The following is a 19,288-nucleotide window of genomic DNA, read 5'->3' on the forward strand; positions in this document are numbered from 1 at the left end:
TTGATGATGTTGGTTCTGCCTATCCATGAACAGGGTATATTTTTCCATCTTCTAAGATCTTCTATTTCTCTCTTTAGGGTTCTGTAGTTTTCATTGTATAAGTCTTTCACCTCTTTTGTTAGGTTGATTCCCAAGTATTTTATTTTTTTTTTTTGAGGATATTGTGAATGGAGTGGTTGTCCTCATTTCCATTTCAGAGGATTTGTCTCTGATATACAGGAATGCCTTTGATTTATGCGTGTTGATTTTATATCCTGCCACTTTGCTGAATTCATTTATTAGCTCTAATAGTTTCTTTGTAGACCCTTTGGGTCTGCTAGGTATATAATCATGTCAACTGCAAATAGTGATAATTTAAGTTCTTCTTTTCCTATTTTTATGCCTTTAATTTCTTTCGTCTGTCTAATTGCTCTGGCCAGTGTTTCGAGAACTATGTTGAACAGAAGTGGTGAGAGAGGGCATCCCTATCTTGTTCCAGATTTTAGAGGGAATGCCTTCAATTTTTCTCCATTCAGAATGATGCTAGCCTGAGGCTTAGCATAGATAGCTTTTACAATATTGAGGTATGTTCCTGTTATCCCTAGTTTTTCTAGAGTTTTGAACATGAAGGGATGCTGTACTTTGTCGAATGCTTTTTCTGCATCTATCAATATGATCATGTGGTTCTTATTTTTAAGTCTATTGATGTGGTGAATAACATTTATTAATTTCCGTATATTGAACCAGCCTTGCATCCCAGGGATGAATCCTACTTGATCATGGTGCATAATTTTTTTGATATGTTTTTGTATCCGATTCGCCAGAATTTTATTGAGGATTTTTGCATCTAGATTCATTAGAGATATTGGTCTGTAGTTTTCTTTCTTTGAAGTGTCTTTGTCTGGTTTAGGAATCAGGGTGATGTTGGCCTCGTAGAATGAATTTGGAAGTTCTCCTTCTTTCTCTATTTCCTGGAATAGCTTGAAAAGTATTGGTATTAGTTCTTCTTTAAAGGTTTTGTAAAACTCTGCTGTATACCCATCCGGTCCTGGGCTTTTCTTAGTTGGTAGTCTTTTGATGTCTTCTTCTATTTCCTCGATTGATATTGGTCTGTTTAGGTTGTCTATATCCTCCTGACTCAATCTGGGTAGATCATATGACTTAAGAAATTTATCGATGCCTTCACTATCTTCTATTTTATTGGAGTATAAGGATTCAAAATAATTTCTAATTATCTTCTGTATTTCTGAAGTGTCTGTTGTGATATTGCCTTTTTCATCCCGTATGCTAGTAATTTGAGTTCTCTCTCTTCTTCTCTTCGTTAGCATGGCTAAGGGTCTGTCGATCTTATTTATTTTTTCAAAGAACCAACTTTTAGTTTTGTCAATTTTTTCAATTGTTTCTTTTGTTTCGATTTCATTAATTTCAGCTCTGATTTTAATTATTTCTTGCCTTCTACTTCTTTTGCTGTTGATTTGCTCTTCTTTTTCTAGGATTTTGAGATGAAGTGTGAGATCATTTATTTGTTGGTTTTTTCTTTTTTTAAGGAATGAACTCCAGGCAATGAATTTTCCTCATAGAACTGCTTTCATTGTGTCCCATAGATTCCGATATGTTGTGTCTGTGTTTTCATTTATCTCTAAGAATTTTTTAATTTCCTCCTTGATGTCTTCTATAACGCATTGATCATTCAGTAACCTATTGTTCATTCTCCAAGTGATGCATGATTTTTCCTTCCTTCTTTTATCGTTGATTTCCAGTTTCATTCCATTATGATCAGATAAGATGCATGGTATTATCTCTACTCCTTTATAATGTCTAAGAGTTGCCCTGTGACATAATATATGATCTATTTTTGAGAAGGATCCATGTGCTGCTGAGAAAAATGTGTAACTGCTTGATGTTGGGTGCTATATTCTATATATGTCAATTGAGACTAGGTTATTAATTGTATTATTGAGTTCTATAGTTTCTTTATTCAACTTTTGTTTGGAAGATCTGTCCAGTGGTGAGAGAGGTGTGTTAAAGTCTCCCATAATTATTGTATGGTGGTCTATTAGACTCTTGAACTTGAGAAGAGTTTGTTTGATGAACATAGCTGCACCATTGTTTGGAGCATATATATTTATGATTGTTATGTCTTGTTGGTGTATGGTTCCCTTGAGCAGTATGTAGTGTCCCTCTTTATCCCTTTTGATTAACTTTGGCTTGAAATCTATTTTATTTGATATTAGTATGGACACTCCTGCTTGTTTCTGAAGTCCATGTGAGTGATATGATTTTTCCCAACCTTTCACCTTCAGTCTGTGTATGTCTTTTCCTATCAAATGTGTCTCCTGTAGGCACATATTGTTGGATCTTTTTTTTTTTTTTTTTGATCCATTCTATTAGCCTGTGTCTCTTAATTGGTGAGTTTAAGCCATTAACATTTAGGGTTATTATTGAGATATGGATTGTTCTTCCAGCCATATTTGTTTATTTATATTACTTAACATGGTTTGTTTTTCCTCTTTGATTATTTTTCCCTTTACTGTACTACCTTCCACTGTTGGTTTTCATTGTTATTTTCCATTTCCTCTTCCTGTAATGTTTTGCCGAGGATGTTTTGAAGAGATGGTTTTCTAGCTGAAAATTCTTTTAACTTTTGTTTATCGTGAAAGGTTTTAATTTCCTCTTCCATCCTGAAGCTTAATTTCACTGGATACACAATTCTTGGTTGGAACCCATTTTCTTTCAGCGTTTGAAATATGTTGTTCCAGGATCTTCTAGCTTTCAGAGTCTGTGTTGAAAGATCAGCTGTTATCCTGATTGGTTTACCCCTAAATGTAATCTGCTTCCTTTCTCTTGAAGCTTTTAGAATTCTCTCCTTATTCTGTATGTTGGGCATCTTCATTATAATGTGTCTAGGTGTGGATCTCTTATGATTTTGCACATTCGGCGTTCTGTAGGCTTGTAGGATTTGGGATTCTGTCTCATTCTTCAAGTCTGGGAAGTTTTCTTGTATTATTTCGTTGAACAGATTGCTCATTCCTTTGGTTTGGACCTCTATACTTTCCTGTATCCCAATGACTCTTAAGTTTGGTCTCTTTATGTTATCCCAAATTTCTTGGATGTTCTGCTCATGATTTCTTAACAGTCTCACTGAGCTGTCTATGTTCTTTTCAAGTTGAAATACTTTGTCTTCATTGTCTGATGTTCTATCTTCTAAGTGTTCTACTCTGCTGGTAGTATTCTCATTTGAGTTTTTAAGTTGGTTTATTGCTTTCTGCATTTCTAGGATTTCTGTTTGTTTGTTTTTTATAACCTCTATCTCCCTATATAGTTGATCTTTTGCTTCTTGGATTTGTTTATGTAACTCATTGTTGAAGTGATCTTTCATTGTCTGATTTTGCTGTCTAATGTCTTCCTTGAGACTCCAGATCATCTGAAGCATGTAAATCCTGAATTCTTTATCTGACATTCCATCTGCTGCAGCTATTACCTCTTCTAAAGTTGAGTTAACCTGCATTGCTTGTGGTCCTTTCTTTCCTTGTCTTTTCATACTGCTCACATTTCTTTCTGCTTGGTGAAACTGTTGTGTTATTGAATTTTCCCCCTATATATTTATATTGCTCTTGTATAGTTGCAAAGTCTCCCTTGCAGGGGCGGGCAGCGGCTGTGCTCCTCCTCCTATTGAGGTGATCTGTCTATCTCGCCCGAGGGCCGCTGGGCCCCTTCTCCAGGTCGCGTGGTCTGCCTACCTTGCGGGCAACGGCTGGGCCCCTCCTCCAATAGGGATGATCTGTCTAAGACGCTGGCAGGCCGCTGGGCCTCTTCTCCAGGTTGCAGGTCTGCCTACCTTGCAGGCGCAGGCGGTGGCTGTGCCCCTCTTCCAATTGGGGTGATCTTTCAACTAGGCCGGCGTGCCGCCGGGCCCCTTCTCCGGGACGTGCGGTCTGCCTACCTTGTGGGCGGCAGCTGGGACCTTCCTCCAATTGGGGCTATGTGTCTACCACTCTGGCGGGCCGCTGGCCCTGCTTCGCTGGTCGGTCGCAGGTCTGCCCACCTTGCAGGCGTGAGAGGCGGCTCTGCTCCGCCCCTCCTCCAATTGGGGCTATGTGTCTACCACGCCGGCAGGCCCGCTAGGCCTCGGATAAAAATTTTTAAGAAATAATTTTGCGGGCTGGGGATGTGGCTCAAGTGGTGGTGTGCTCGCCTGGCATGTGCGGGGCACTGGGTTTGATCCTCAGCACCACATAAAAATAAATAAGTGAAATAAACGTATTGTGTCCAACTGCAACTAAAAAAATAATAAATATTAAAAAAAGAAATAATTTTGCTATTCTAAATCATTTTAAAGATTATTTTTCTATTGTAGAGCCTTGGAGTATTGCTTATACATTTTAGAATTTTAATTTCTATCAAAAAACTTAGAATTTTGTAGATCAATTTGGGGAGAGTGGGCATCTTAATTCTAATGTCTTAAAAATCTATGAATGGTGGTGTATTTCTTCATTTATTTAGGTGTCCTCAAGGTTCTCACAACAAAATCTTAGTTTCATAATGGGAGGTTTTGCACATCTTTCATTGGATTTATTCCTTGTTTCACAAAAGGTATAATTTAAAAACTTGATTTTTCAAGTGTTTGTTGCCACAATATAGAAATACCAGTTGATTTTTGTATATTAATCTTGCATCATGTGACCTTAGTAAATTATAATATTAAATATTATTTATTTATTTATTTATTTATTTATTATTTATTTAAATATTATTTATTTAATTTATTTAATTATTTATTTAATTATTATTATTTATTCTTATTAAATTCAGAGGTTTTTTATTTTAGGAAAATTCTGCATAGTTTTCTACATACACAGTAATATTTCCTGTGGATAACAACTTAAATAATTGTTTTTATTTATTTTTGCTTTATTTCGTTCATTGTGATATTAGATACAAAATTGAATACAATTGATGAAAGCAGATATCTTCTTTATTTCCAATATTAAGGAGAAGAGATTTAATGTTTTACCATGAGCATTGGCTATTGGTTGGCTATAGGTTTTCATAGATATCTTTTATCAGATTGAAACTACTATGTGCTATTTGTGGCTTGCTGAGAAATTTTATGCAGTGGTATTGAATTTTGTTCAGTGCTGTTCATTTGTGTTTATGAGGTGATCAAATTCATTTTCTTTTTTATTCTGTCATTGTGATGCATGACATTGACTTTTTTTCTGGCTCTAAACTAACCTTGCTTTCCTGGGGTAAATTGTTTGTGATTATCATGTATTATCCTTTGTGTATATTGCAGGATTTTGTTTACTCATATTTTGCTAAGGATTTTAAACCTCTGTTTATGAGAACAGTTTCTTGTGCTGTTTTTGTCAGGTTTGATATCAGGATTATGTTCACTTTATTAAGCAAGTGAATATCCTTATCCTCTGTTTTCTGAATGAATTTGTGTAAGGTTAGTATTATTTCTTACAAATGTTTCATAGAAATCACTTGTAGAGCCCTCTAGGGCTGGAGGTTTCTTTGTAGTAAGGTTTTTAAATTATTAATGGGCTATGAAGATTTTCTATTTCTTCTTGTATCAGTTTTGATAGTTATATTTTGACTAGTTTGACCATTTCACTTAAGATGAAGTGGCACAAAGCTAAATATCTGTAGGATTTATACTGATATCCTTTCTTCCTTTCTGAAAATGATAATGTGTGTTTCTTTCTGTTTTTATTGGCCAGTCTTGCTATAGGAATTATGATTTTATTAATCTTTTCAAAAAACCAATATTTTACTTTTTTATTATCTATTATTTATCAATTTATTATTTCATTAATTTTCTGTTTTCATTATTTCCTTTTATCTATTTACTAAGATTTAATTTAATTTTTTCTGCTTTCTTAAAATAGAAGTTTAGAGCATTGATTTTTATGCCTTTTTTAATTTTCAAATGTGAGTATTTAAAGTGATAAAATTTCCTCTAGCCTTTACTTTAGCTGCATCCCATAAATTTTAATGTATTGTGTTTTCATTATCATTGATTTTAAATATTTTCTAATTTCCCTTGTGATTTCTTCTTTGCAACATGGATTTTTTAGAAATCTGTTGTGGGACTTTTTCTAAATATCTTATTGTTCCCAGAAGACTTTGATGAACCAGTTATTTGAATCTATTCCAAATGCTCTTGTTTTATAGAAAGAGTACATATGAATTTTTTACCCATAAAATTACCCAAGCATGGGTTTTGAACTTTTTTTTTCTTGGTGTCTTTTACTTATTTCTTTTTTGAAAATTAAAATGTATTCTATAAGGGAGTTACAAAGCAAATTTTAATGTTGCAGACGTTATCTCCATGTATCCCTGCTATAGTTTATTTTCATTTAACATCAAAATATATACATAATAGTTGTATAGTTGTTCCGTCTTAGTATTAAGCGTAAGGATTATTTTAGCTTTCCAGTAAGGACTATTAAATGATAATCTAATGTTTAAATAGGTCTTTTAGACTCTGTTTTCATGAATTTTGTTTTTTGAGGTTGATGATGATAAATCCTAAGAATTTATATCTTGTTATAGCCAGCCAGCCAGCCCAGAAAACCCGTAAGATATGCTTAGTACAAAAACCATATAAAAGCAACTTCATATTCCTTGATGAGTCAACTGTTTTGGCAGATCTTATAACACTGTGGAGGTCAGCATTGTGAAAATTATCTACCATGTAACAGATTTACAAAAGGGTAGTTCAGTAAAAATCTAGAATCAGTACAATGCCAGAAAAAAAAAAAGTCTATTGTTTAGAGCCTTTCTGTGTTCATTTTTAGATGACTATCATTTTTTAAATGTAGTAATTGAATTCGATTTATTAAATGTCTTGAATATCAGGCTGAAATTTCTTTCAAAAGTGGCTTCTCTAGGAAATGTATCTTCTGGGGCAGGATGTGTAGCTCAATGGTAGAGTACTAGCTTACTGAATGTGCAAGGCGAGGCCCTGGGTTCCGTCTCCAGCATCACAAAAAAATAAAGGAAAAAAGTTGTTTATCTTATGATTTGAGACAATGATTAACAAAGTCCCTTTTTTTAATATTTTTTTAAGAGAGAGAGAGAAATTTTTAATATTTATTTTTAGTTTTCGGCGGACACAACATCTTTGTTTGTATGTGGTGCTGAGGATCGAACCCGGGCCGCACGCATGCCAGGCGAGCGCGCTACCGCTTGAGCCACATCCCCAGCCCCCCACCTTTTTTTTTTTTTTTTTTGGTACCATGATTGAACTCAGGAGTACTCGACCACTGAGCCACATCCCCAGCCCTGTTTTGTATTTAGAGACAGGGTCTCACTGAGTTGCTTAGCCCCTCGCTTTTACTGAGGCTGATTTTGAGCTTTCGATCCTCCTGCCTCAGCCTCCTGAGCCACTGGGATTACAGACGGGCACCACCGCACCAGGCCAACAAAGTCATTCTTACATATACAGATGTTTGTATAATAAGAAGCTGGGAATTCCCAAGGAAATCAGTTATTTTTTCTTTCCATTTCTCCTATAGCTCTGCCAAACAGACAAGGCCCTGAGGGAACCAAATGTCTGGATCAGTAAAACAATGTAACGAAGCACTTCAATAAGATAAATCTTGTCATCTACTAGGAACTTTTTTTTTTTTGTGCAGTCCTTAAAATCTAAATATGTATAAGGGACAGAGCTATAATGTAGCTCACCAGAATTATTTTATTTTCAAAACAGCTAGGGTAATTCTGGGGTTGACAGACATATACTTCTGAGGCCTCAACAAACATGTCTCTCCCCTGGTGGCTGTCTCTGTCCTCTTATTGTCCTCTTACCTTCACAGTGGAAGGAGCAGACAATTTCATATAGGTGACATGGTACAGCTGTCACTAGACAGCTAAGTGTTAAGCTAATCTGGTGTAGAATATTCACAAAAGCATAAATAAGGGACAATAAGAAACCCTTTCTGGCTAGGCACAGTGGTACACACCTATAATCTCAGTGTCTCGGGAGACTGAGACAGGAGGATTGAAAGTTCAAGGCCAGCCTCAGCAAGTTGGCGAGGCTCTGAACAACTTAGCAATACCCTGTCTCAAAATGAAAAATAAAAAGTGATGGGGATATAGCTCAGTGTTAAGTGCCCCTGGGTTCAATCCCCTGGTATCCAAAAGAAAGAAAAACTTTCCTATAATCCATTATACCATTATTGCCCAAGGTAAAGCATCTAACAAATATTTTTATAACAATTTGATGATTTTTATTTCACTTTTATTTGGTTTGGAATTTGAATGTTGCACGTTAACTCATAAAATAAAATTGTGATGTGGCAAAGTAAACATTATAATAAGGCCAAGCATAGTGGACGTGCCTGTAAGTAATCTCATCTACTTAGGAGGCTGAGACAGGAGGACCACAAATTTGAGGCCAGCCTGAGCAACTTAGCAAGTCCCTGTCTCAAAATTGGAAAAAAAGAGGAAAAAAATACACACATACACACATGCACGCACAAACACACAACGCACATATATATATATATATATATATATATATATATATATATATACATATGTTTTTTTCTTACAGTGGCTCAGAGGAGATTTGAAGTATAACTTCAATTTGCTAATGTTTAGTTAGGCTAATGCTTATTTGATCTCTGAAAGGGATGATTTGTTAAGAGTAATGGTGCTCCTACCCAGGGAAGAAACAATATCCATAATTTTCAGTGTGATCAGGAACTTAGCCTCAGTGAAATTTCAGGTAAAAGTGAATTTGACTTATTTTATCATGTGAACCAGTTCTAGCCAAATGCCATGGATGTAAGATTAGACAAGAAAACTCAGGGTCCACTCCTAGTGGTAGTTCCCTGGGGGGTTTGGTCTTTCTACTCTGTGGTTGGAATTAACCAAGTGAGGTATTTGGGTCCCAGCCAGATTCTTAGATTCATTGTAGATTTGCATAACTTAAGTGACTTGGTCTTATCTAGACAACTAAGGATGAACTGTAGCCAACTTATTTCATTCTTGAAGTGACTAGATTGCTGAATTGGTGTTAGAAAATAAATTTAAGAAGTAATGAAGATTATATGTTCTTGCTCATACTCTGGACCATCTATCCAATAAGGCCCAGCCTTACATTTATCAGATCTTTCTTACCCTATTGCTATCTTTTTATAGGCAACAACTGAGGTGGAAATTAAGAAAAAAGGCCCTGGATCTCTTTTAGTGTCCATGGACCAACTGGCCTCCTATGGACGGAAGGACAGAATCAACAGTATAATGAGTGTTGTTACAAATACACTAGTAGAAGGTATGTGCCCTGTGATGCTGCTGAGATATAAGTATGTAGTGTGCATGATAAATATAATCCCTGTCCCTTGATCTGAGTTTTTCAAAAACTATCTCCAAGTTTTAGGAATAGATCTTACTGGTTGTAGAAAACAGTATCACAAATTCTCTTCACAAATTGATGTGCAGAGAATCAAACAAGTACTTCAAATCTGTCAACATCGTATATAGACAGGTAAAAAGGCTGAAGGAGCAACAGAGAATGAACCAGAAAATCTCAGGAAGCCTCAGTAATCGGCATCATGAGGAGCCTGTGGGGTGTTGTGAGACATCAGGGAATGTGGGTCAAGCACTGAAAAGATACATGATGGAATCCCCTTCATGGCCTCTACCCCAAACCACACCTTTTTCTCTTCCTTTTAATGGCCTCTACCCCAAACCACACCTTTTTCTCTTCCTTTTAATTACTTAGATCCCTTTTGGGTTTTCTTGAGGGAAGAATGTACTCTGCATTTTGATTGCACCTAATTCTGCCTCTCTTCAAACACCCCCACATATCCATAAATACATTTGACGTGTGACTAGGTAAGTTGAACCCCCTCTACTTTAGGCACTCTGCCACAGGGAAAGAGCAGCCACTATTGAATCATAGCACATCTGCAGCGATGTTGTTGTCAGTGCCAAACTCTCTATTTGAGGTGGTTATCTCCAGACACGTGACAGATTGAGGATTAGCTGAGGATTTTCCCTTAGACCATGGGGCCCCTGGCAAGTATCAGCCCTTTCTCCAGGCCTGGTGTACATTCCAGGCTCCTCTTAGAGGTAAAGTCGGTGACTGGGTTTTTCTTTGCAATATTCCCATTGATTCTGCCTATATCGTCATTTGACTCATTATATGTTCAGACTATTCTGGAGTGGTCCCAGCTACTTGGAAGCAGGAGGATCGCTGAGTCCCAAGTTTGAGACTAGCCTGGGCAAAATAGCAAGATGGGTGAAAAAGAAAAGAAAAGGATCTATTACTATTTAACCATTCTGACAAATCCTCCATATTTTTTTTAGAGAGAGAGAGAGAGAATTTTTTAATATTTATTTTTTTAGTTTTCGGCAGACACAACATCTTTATTTGTATGTGGTGCTGAGGATCGAACCCAGGCCGCATGCATGCCAGGCGAGCGCACTACTGCTTGAGCCACATCCCCAGCCCAATCCTCCATATTTAATGGTTGCTACATTAACAGCCAGCAATGAATGAATAATTATTCCTGCTTCCCAGACTTTCAGTTAGGAAACTGATGTTATTTTAATACAAAGATTAAAATAATTATTTTTATATATTTTTTTAGTTGTTGATGGATCTTTATTTTATTTATTTATATGTGGTGCTGCTGAGGATCAAACCCAGTACCTCACACATACTAGGCAAGTGCACTACCACTGAGCCACAGCCTCAGCCCTAAAATAATTATTTTTTTGAAACCAAAAAAGTAGGTTCCTACCTACCTAGAAACTACAGTGAAGAATTCTAGAATCCTGTAATCAGTTAGAAAACTCTGCCTATCTCAGCCCATCCTATTGCAGACATACTCCCTAGGATCAAGTAAACTCAGCAGGATTCATAACTAGCAGAGCCATAAATTTCAGAGGGGGATATTTCAGAAGTCTGGGAGTGGGGTATAAACAAAGAATAGTGTAGTCTGACTTCTCAAAGCAGCAAAGCTGTGGAAGGTAGCTAGGGAAGTAAGAGTGAGGAATTAATGATGGGACTTGGCATTACTCTCAGGTAAACTGTTTCAGACACTTCCTAGAAGTGACTGGCTGTAACTGTTGCTGCCGTTGTTTATTTACTCATTCTTTAACTCATCTGATAAGCACTGAGGGTCAGTGCGGTTACTTGTTTGATATCTGACTTTTCTGCAGGTCTGAAAGCTCTGTGAGGGTGGGACTTTTCATCACTATACCCCTAGTGCAGAGCACATTGCAAGTGCTTAAGAGTTACTGAATTGAGCCATGCACAGTGGCACAAGCCTATAATCCCAGTGACTCAGGAGGATGAGTCAGGAGGATTGCAAGTTCAAGACTAGCTTTAGCAATTTAGCAAGACCCTAAACTACTTGGTAAGATCCTATCTCAAATTTTTTTAAAAAAATAAGTAAATTAAAAGGGCTGGGGATGTAGCTCAGTGGTAAACCACCCTCAATATCAAAAAAAAGTTGTTGAATTAAGAGAAACCCTGTCTTCAGAAACCTCTTAGTCTTTGTGGACTTAGGCTCTCTCAGAAAACCATTCCCAGTACCCCCAGGCTGAGACCTGCAGTAAACTCTCTGAAAATGTCAAAAAACAAAGTAGAGGGCTGGGACTGTGGCTCAGCAGTAGCACACTTGCCTTGCATGTGTGAGGCACTGGGTTCGATTCGCAGCACCACATAAAAATAAAATAAAGATATTGTGTCCACCTAAAGCTAAAAAGTAAATATTAAAAAAAAAAAGAAGATCTATCAACAACTAAGGGAAAAAATATTAAAAAAAAAAATAGGGGAAACCCACAGACCTTTGGACACCTAACTCCCTTCTATTAACCCTTCTATTAACCCATTCTTCCAGACCAGATAGTTCACCATCCAGACAGTGGAGCCAGTAACAATTTGCAAAGTTGTAGGTCATTTTATAAACCTCCCTATTCACCTAGTAATCTTTTCTAGCTCCTAAACCCCACATTGTTTCTGTGGGATAAAAGATTATCCTGAAGATTTCCTCTTCTCAGTTAATGTGGATAAGAGATTTTTAATATCCCGGTAGGGATCTTCTTGGTGCCCGGTAGGGTAGGAAAACCCTCTTGCTATTTCAAAGGACTTTCGGCCTAGTACATTGTAAAACATGGCACTGTGTCATCTGTCAGAAATGTGAACAGTCAGGCTTCAACCTCCAGGTGCTGGCGGGCTACAGACATTTGGAGAAGGAGGAAATTTAAAAAGAAACGGAACCAAATTTCCAAATATGTACTATAAGAATTTATGGAAATAAGAGAACCTTTTCATTTTCTTTTTTGGGGAAGAAAACTAAATTTACCTTGGGAAGGGAGGGAGTTCTATGAGGAAGAAGCCAAAGCAAATTTTCTTCACAGACTTCCTTTCCCACGCAAACTCCCACGTGGCGCTTACTGTGGCCCTTAAATCTGAAAAACCAAGGCAACCATTTTCTTAGCAACCAGGGAGCCAATCAGACACCCAACTAACACCCCATCTAAAATAAAGCCATCACCATGGGCACCATCCAGCTGGTTGGAGAAAGGGAAAGGAGACTGATTTATGGCTGCCATCTTGTTTTGGGGGGCAATGTTAGAGAGCTCTTTTTTAATTACCACAATGAGTTTTATTTTGTCAGTAGGATTAGGCAGGGTGGAGGAAGCTGTAATAGCCAATCCTTTAGAAACAATACCTTCTTTCTAAGAATTATCATTCTAATAGGTTTTCTCTTTTAAAAAGCATCCTCTTAGGTCAAGGACCTTGGGGTTTTGTAATCCAAGTATTACACAGTTCATACTTAATCCATGGAGAACTTTAGTACCTAGGTCTTCATACCTATGCTGTGTGACTACCAGCTGAGTGACTCTCTACCTTTGTTCTTTTTAATCTTTTGCTTCATAAATAACCATGGAGACCATCTAGTCCAGCAGCTTCTCCATCTGTATGAGGAGAACCTAGGATTCTGGAGAGGTGTCTCAGGAAAGGAAGAAGTCAACTATACTGGGCTCCAGGCTCCTATCCTGCTATAACTCCAGCAGTTCTTGGCTTATGAGATCTTATTTGGAAAAAAAAAAAAGGGGGGAAGAGAAAAACTACAACGACAGAAGGAAAAGATGAGAGTAGGAAAGGGCAAGAGAGAAGGAGAAAGAAAAAGGAAAGAAGGGATTAAGGATATGAATTATATTTCTAACTCAGCTGTGAATTACAAACTCACTGAAGGTAGGAGCAGTGACTTGTATGTGCTTCTTTGAGAACATAATAGATATACTCCACATGGTGGCTAGCTGACAATGCTGATCCTGTTGATGAAGATAATAATAAGAGCAAAGGCTTCCATTGAACTTACTCTGTGCTATGTGTTCTTAGGCACTTTGTGGATATCTTAACTCCTTTAATTCTCACAACAAATTGAAGCAACATACTCAAGGTCCTACACTTAGCAGATGTCTAAGCTAGTATTAAAGTTAGGTGTGTCTGGCTTTAGGGTCTGTGCTTCTCTGATAAGAACTTATTGTTACAATGTATAATATAATCCCTACCATTTAATGAGGACCTGCCTTGTGCCAGGCACTGTGCTGACTGGTTTAGATGCATCATCTCCTTTAACCCTTAATCCTACTCATGTAACCTCTTAAAATGAGTTATACAACTCAGTTAGTCCCAGAACCTAAAAGTGTATGCTCAGTTTTACAGACAAGGCAACTGAGGCCTAGAGAAATCAATTACCTTGCCTGAGTTCACACAACTTGTAAGTGTTGAAGCAAGTTGAACCAAGAAGTCAGACCCCAGAGGCTAAGCTCCTAACTACTGTGGTCTACACTGTAACTAGAATGTTGGGTCTTATATAAATTATAACTGGATCATTGTTGATAGGGAAGTAACTTGCATGGATCATGCCTCCTCTCTACTTTAAGGGAAAGAATGGAGGGAAATACTTAGGAATATCAACACTTAAATATTCTTTATTCTCATAATAATAACAATAATAACGACCTGACCTCAGAGATCATATTGTCCCTTTGCTTTCTCACTCTGATTAAGGGGCCTTTTTTTTTTCTTACTGCAGAGCTGGAAGAGTCTCAGAGAAAGTGTCCACCATGCTGGTATAAATTTGCCAATACTTTTCTCATCTGGGAGTGCCACCCCTACTGGATAAAGCTCAAAGAGATTGTGAACTTGATTGTTATGGACCCTTTTGTGGACTTAGCCATCACCATCTGCATTGTTCTAAATACGCTCTTTATGGCAATGGAGCACCATCCTATGACGCCACAGTTTGAGCACGTCTTGGCTGTAGGAAATCTGGTAAGGTGGAGTGCTGTGTCTTGATATGATGATTTGAGCATGTTTTGCCTATAGAACATCTTTTTCTGGTACTGGAGTTGACAAGTTGACAAGAAAGTAATAGTTAATTGGAAGACAAATGCTTCCACATATGCCATGACACCAGCACTTCTGCTCACTGTTGTGATCCCTCAGCTGTTTCCTCTTTCTACAGAACTTTGAAGACGTCATTTAGGAGCTATTGGCAGGAAACCAACCATGGTGACAGAATGGGACAGTGGGTTGGTTTCAGCAGCCTGAGCCAAGAACTTCTGTGGGTTTTTTTTTCCCTCATTCCATTTCTCACATTGATTCCTGCATTGCATTGTTCTAGCAAATAACTTCCCCTTTCACCTCAAGTAACAACCACCACAAAATAGGGCAGCTCTTTAGTGCATTAAGCACTGAAATTTACTGCACCGTCAGCTCTTACTTATCCATGTGGGGATTATTTATGGGAAATTTTTAATCCTATGCTGGTTCCCCTTTCCATCCAATTTCTGGGCCATCATCCAGTTTCTGCTATTAGTTGATCTGTGCCAAATTTATTTTAATGTTAGCTTAAGTCACATTTAATTTATTATATTATTCATAAGATTGCAGATTTATTTATTTATTTTGGTACTAGGGATTGAACCCAGGGGATTTTACCATGGAATTACATCCCCAGCCTTTTTATTTTATATTTCAAGACAGGGTCTTGCTAAGTTGCTGAAGTTGGCCTACAGCTTGCAACCCTCCTACTTTGGCCTCCCAAATGCAATAAGCTGCAGTTTTTAAAAATAGATTACACAGTGTATTCTGAATCGAGTACTTGTTATTTAGAGATGATTTGTTTTACTTCCTTGGTACAAAAATCAGGAGTTGATTGAGTTCTAATGGACAGTAAAGAGTTAGAAAGAATCCTGTAGGTCATCTGGGCCTTATTATTCCTTTGGGGTTGCCCATGGGTATGTTTATATCTAGCTCCCAATTTTTAACTGGAGCATGATCTCTTCTTAGAGTGTCCTATTCATTCGTTTCATCTTTTTTGTTCTCTCTTACGGAGCTTCCACCTTAATTATAATACCTACCATTTATTTATTTTTTTAATATTTTACATATATATATTTTCTAGTTGTAGTTGAACACACATTATCTTTATTTTTATGTGGTGCTGAGGATTGAACTCAGTGCCTCACGCGTGCAAAGCAAGCGCTTTACCACTGAGCTACAGCCTCAGCCCCCAATACCTACCATTTATTAGATATTCTATAATATCATTTTTAGTTCCCATTCTGAAAACATATGGCAAAAAGATCTTTTACCTTTAGCCTGTAGTGTTTCCTGCTACACACCCCAGATGGTTCTGTGGTCTTGCCAAGTCTCCATATCTGGGGTTAGTGACTGCTCAGGCTTCTTAAGGGCAGCACAGTGAAACTATAGTTTTGGAAACAACACAGTCTTGGGACTGTGCTGGAATCCTGCTGACTGACTTTGTGGTGGACATTGTGTGACTGACTAGAAGCCTTGGTCATCAAGCAGCATCTTAAGCCAGTCAGCAATCATAGATAGCCAAGAGTTAGTAACAAGAAACATGATCTGATGATGCTCATTGTTGATGGTGGTGACAGTGGTGTTTTCTCTGTAGCATTGCATTTTCCTCCATGTCTGAGCTTTTCCTTGCTTTTGGCAGAATCGGTCCATGATACCAAAGGGATTTTGAGAGGCCTTTTCACCTACCACCAGTATTATTGCCTCTGCACTGGGCTAGCAAATAACTTTTATTTTCCTTCCTTAAAAGTCTACTAAGGCTTAAGATGACACCTAAATTAGAGTTGTGAGCATTCAGAGGACTTTGCTGACAGCTGTCAGTGAAGAAAAAGATGTCTGCAGCTAATACTCAGGGACTCCCAAGGCAAGCCAACTCAGAACCCAGTTCTAAAACAAGAAGGCAAGAGTTCAGGGAACAGTGACTGAACAGTTAATAGTCCGAATAGAGTAGTGAATGGTTCTGCAGACTGTGGGCTGGGTATGAAAGTGAGGGAAAAAATAAGTGATGCCTAGATTCAGAGTTTAGTAACTGATGGAAAAATGGGGCTTACTGAAGAAGAAACATCTTTGGAGTTTAAAATCCAGAGTTCTGTTTGTACGTACTGGTTGAGAGGTGTCTATCCACTGAGTGGAGATGTCAGATAAGGAAGTTGGGTATTTGCTGGACCTCAAGGAAACGTACATTTGAGTGTTTTCTGGATGGTAGCAGAAACTCAAAGACATATTTGCTGCTAATCAACATGAGTGTTGAGGCTTGGGTGGTGGCCCAGTGGTAGAGTGCTTGCCTAGCACGTGTGAGGCCCTTGGGTTCCATCCCAAGCACCACAAAAAAGGAAAAAACAAGTGCTGAATTGGTGAAAACAACACAGAATTAGAAGCCAGAAGATTTGGGTGTTGGTTCCTGTTAGAGATTGCTTAACCTTAAATCAGACATTGATTTCTGTGGAGAAACGGTCTGCACCTGTGAAATGAGGATAATGCCATCTCCTCCGTGGTTGGGAGGATAAAATGAGAACCTATTCAAAAATATTTGGGGTAGTTAAAAGTACCCTGTAAATATCAGGAACTGCATTAATATAATTCAGTAGGAGAATTTTCAAAGATTTTGAGATTTGGATAGAATCTTTGATCTAAGAATAAGAGGATGGAAAAAAGTGAGGTTGACTAGCTTGGTTGAAGCAAGGTACAAGCTTGTCTTAGGATGGAAAGAGGAGACTTTTCCCAGCACCTGGGACAGTGAGTTAAATTCTATTGATCCCTAGACAATCAATCACGTAGATGTTTTTGAGGGAAAATGAGAATAGCCTTCTGCAAACTGAAGTTTTCTGCCTCTTCCACCAACTCCCTGAAAGAGAAAATGCTAATCATAGGAAGAATCTTAGAAATAATTCCATTCAATTCCCATGTTTTATGAAGAAAATTGAAGCCCAGGGAGGCTATGTGACTTATATAGACTTTGTATTATATAGTAGGTAAATGTAATGATTATTTTCTTGCCTGTTTTGAACCAAATGAATACAACAGTAAGTTTATAAGGTTGCTTTTAAACAATCTGAGTATTTTTAAAATTGTTATTAGTGCATTATAGTAACAATCTGAATCTTACAGAAAAGTTTCAAGTACAGTATAAAAAACTTTTAAGAGTAACTTACCAACATAGCCTTATCACCCCAAATACTTTAATGTGTGTGTGAGTTTTTTTAATAAACAAATACATTCTCCTACATAACCATCATATAACGGCAAAATCATGAGATTAATCTTACTACATTACAAACTCTAATTCTCAGGTCCTTTTCAGGTTTTGCCAGAGATCCCAGTGATGATCTTTATAACAAAAGGATGCAGGTCCCAAATTACTCTTTGCATTTAATTGTCATATCTATTTAATCTTCTCTATCCCAGAAGAGTTCCACAGGCTTTTATTGGTTTTATGGCCTTGACACTTTGAAGATTACATGGCCGCTTATTTTGTAGAATTCTCTCAATTTGCATTTGTCTGATGCTTCCACTTGATTAGATGTAAGTTTTGCCTTTGAATAGGGATATCACACAAGTTAGGTTGCCTTCCTCTCATTGTATCTACTAGGTGTCACAAAATTCCCTTTATTCTGTTACTGATAATATTCATTTGATCATTTGATTAAGGTAGTGTCTGCCAGGCTTCTCCCTATAGAGTTACTCTTTTCACATTTATGATTAATAAGTATTTGTGAGGCAAACATTTTGAAACTATCTAAATTTCCTGTTCACTCAACTTTTGAGTTATTCCTTTTTTTATGTCAGTATGAACTCATGGTTTTCAGTTCTATTCAATGAGTTATAATCCAGTAATGTTATCTACTTTCACATTTAAATTTGACCATTGGAAGGCCCTGTAGATTAACTTGTGTGTCCTTTGATATATCCTTGCTTTGATATATCCTTGTTTTTTGATATGTCCTTGCTTTCTGGGCAGGCTGATTTTGCATTTTGGAAATGCAATCAGCCATTTCTCAAAAAGACTTGATCTTTTAATGGAAATAATATTTGAAACTGATCTGGGTGTGCTTATTGCTTAGAGCAACATACAACCCTCATGGTAAAGGATGAGCCATTTAGAGCAAGCTTGCTATATGTGTTGACAACCATGAGAGGATAGTGTAACTTCCAGTTCTAGTCCAGGACCCACTAGGTACTTTCTAGTTTGCTCAGAAAGAAATTCATTGCTACTCTCTTTGATACACTTACTTGGTCAGAAAGCCACCGTTACCTCTTACAGTGTGGCTACCCTCCCCACTATGTTCAGGCACTGACTCTCCATTCTGGGCATCCTCAGCATGCACAGAGGTTGATGCCTCCACCCCCAGCATCCTTGCCAGTATCTTCCAAGTGGACGGATGCCCCCGCCACACTTTGCAAGCTCTGACAGCCCATGCAAGCCATCATTGTTTCCCCTATCCCACTTGACTCTGATGCCTCCCAGGGGACCTTCTGCATACGGACAGCCTCTCACCACACAGCAGCCTTTCCCCAGCATTAGGTGTACGGTGCTCTCTTTATCCTGCTAGATCTTGCTCCCCATACCAGGCTGCCTCTCTTTAGCCTGCTAAGGCTACTACCTGTCTCCATGGACAGTGGATGACACCTGTCTGCATGGACACTCCCCTCACTCCACATCCCCATACTTGTTCTCTAGGCTATCCTTCCACCTAGCTCAGTGGCTGAACACATCCCTCTCACCTAGCTGGGCTCTCACATCCTGCAGTGGACTACCTCCCTGTGTGAACACCGTCCTCATCCCTCTATGGGCTGATATCCAGGTTGGGTCTTCCCTTATGAGGAGCTCCTCCTCACTCTACTCATGTGTCCTACCCTGGAGATACCATCTGCACCATACTTAAGCTCTTACTCTCTGCCAGCTCTCCTACCTCCCTCCAATGTGGACACCCTCCCATTCTATGC

At 38.0% G+C, this 19,288-nt stretch overlaps 1 protein-coding gene across 7 annotated transcripts in view; it reads left to right on the forward strand.

Annotated features, from left to right (window-relative positions):
* Scn8a (sodium voltage-gated channel alpha subunit 8) overlaps positions 1-19,288 on the forward strand; it is a 176,870-nt gene that overhangs the window by 111,138 nt on the left and 46,444 nt on the right. For all 7 annotated transcript variants that reach the window (XM_058576372.1, XM_058576371.1, XM_058576370.1 and 4 more), the window contains 2 exons: positions 9,136-9,268; positions 14,055-14,293. In XM_058576372.1, the coding sequence (XP_058432355.1) occupies positions 9,136-9,268; positions 14,055-14,293 (372 nt within the window). The remainder of the gene's footprint in view (positions 1-9,135; positions 9,269-14,054; positions 14,294-19,288) is intronic.

This window comes from Marmota monax, unplaced genomic scaffold (genome assembly GCF_021218885.2).
Source record: "Marmota monax isolate L192 unplaced genomic scaffold, Marmota_monax_Labrador192_F-V1.1 WCK01_AAM20220418_F8-fsc00012, whole genome shotgun sequence".
Taxonomy (NCBI): Eukaryota; Metazoa; Chordata; class Mammalia; order Rodentia; family Sciuridae; genus Marmota; species Marmota monax.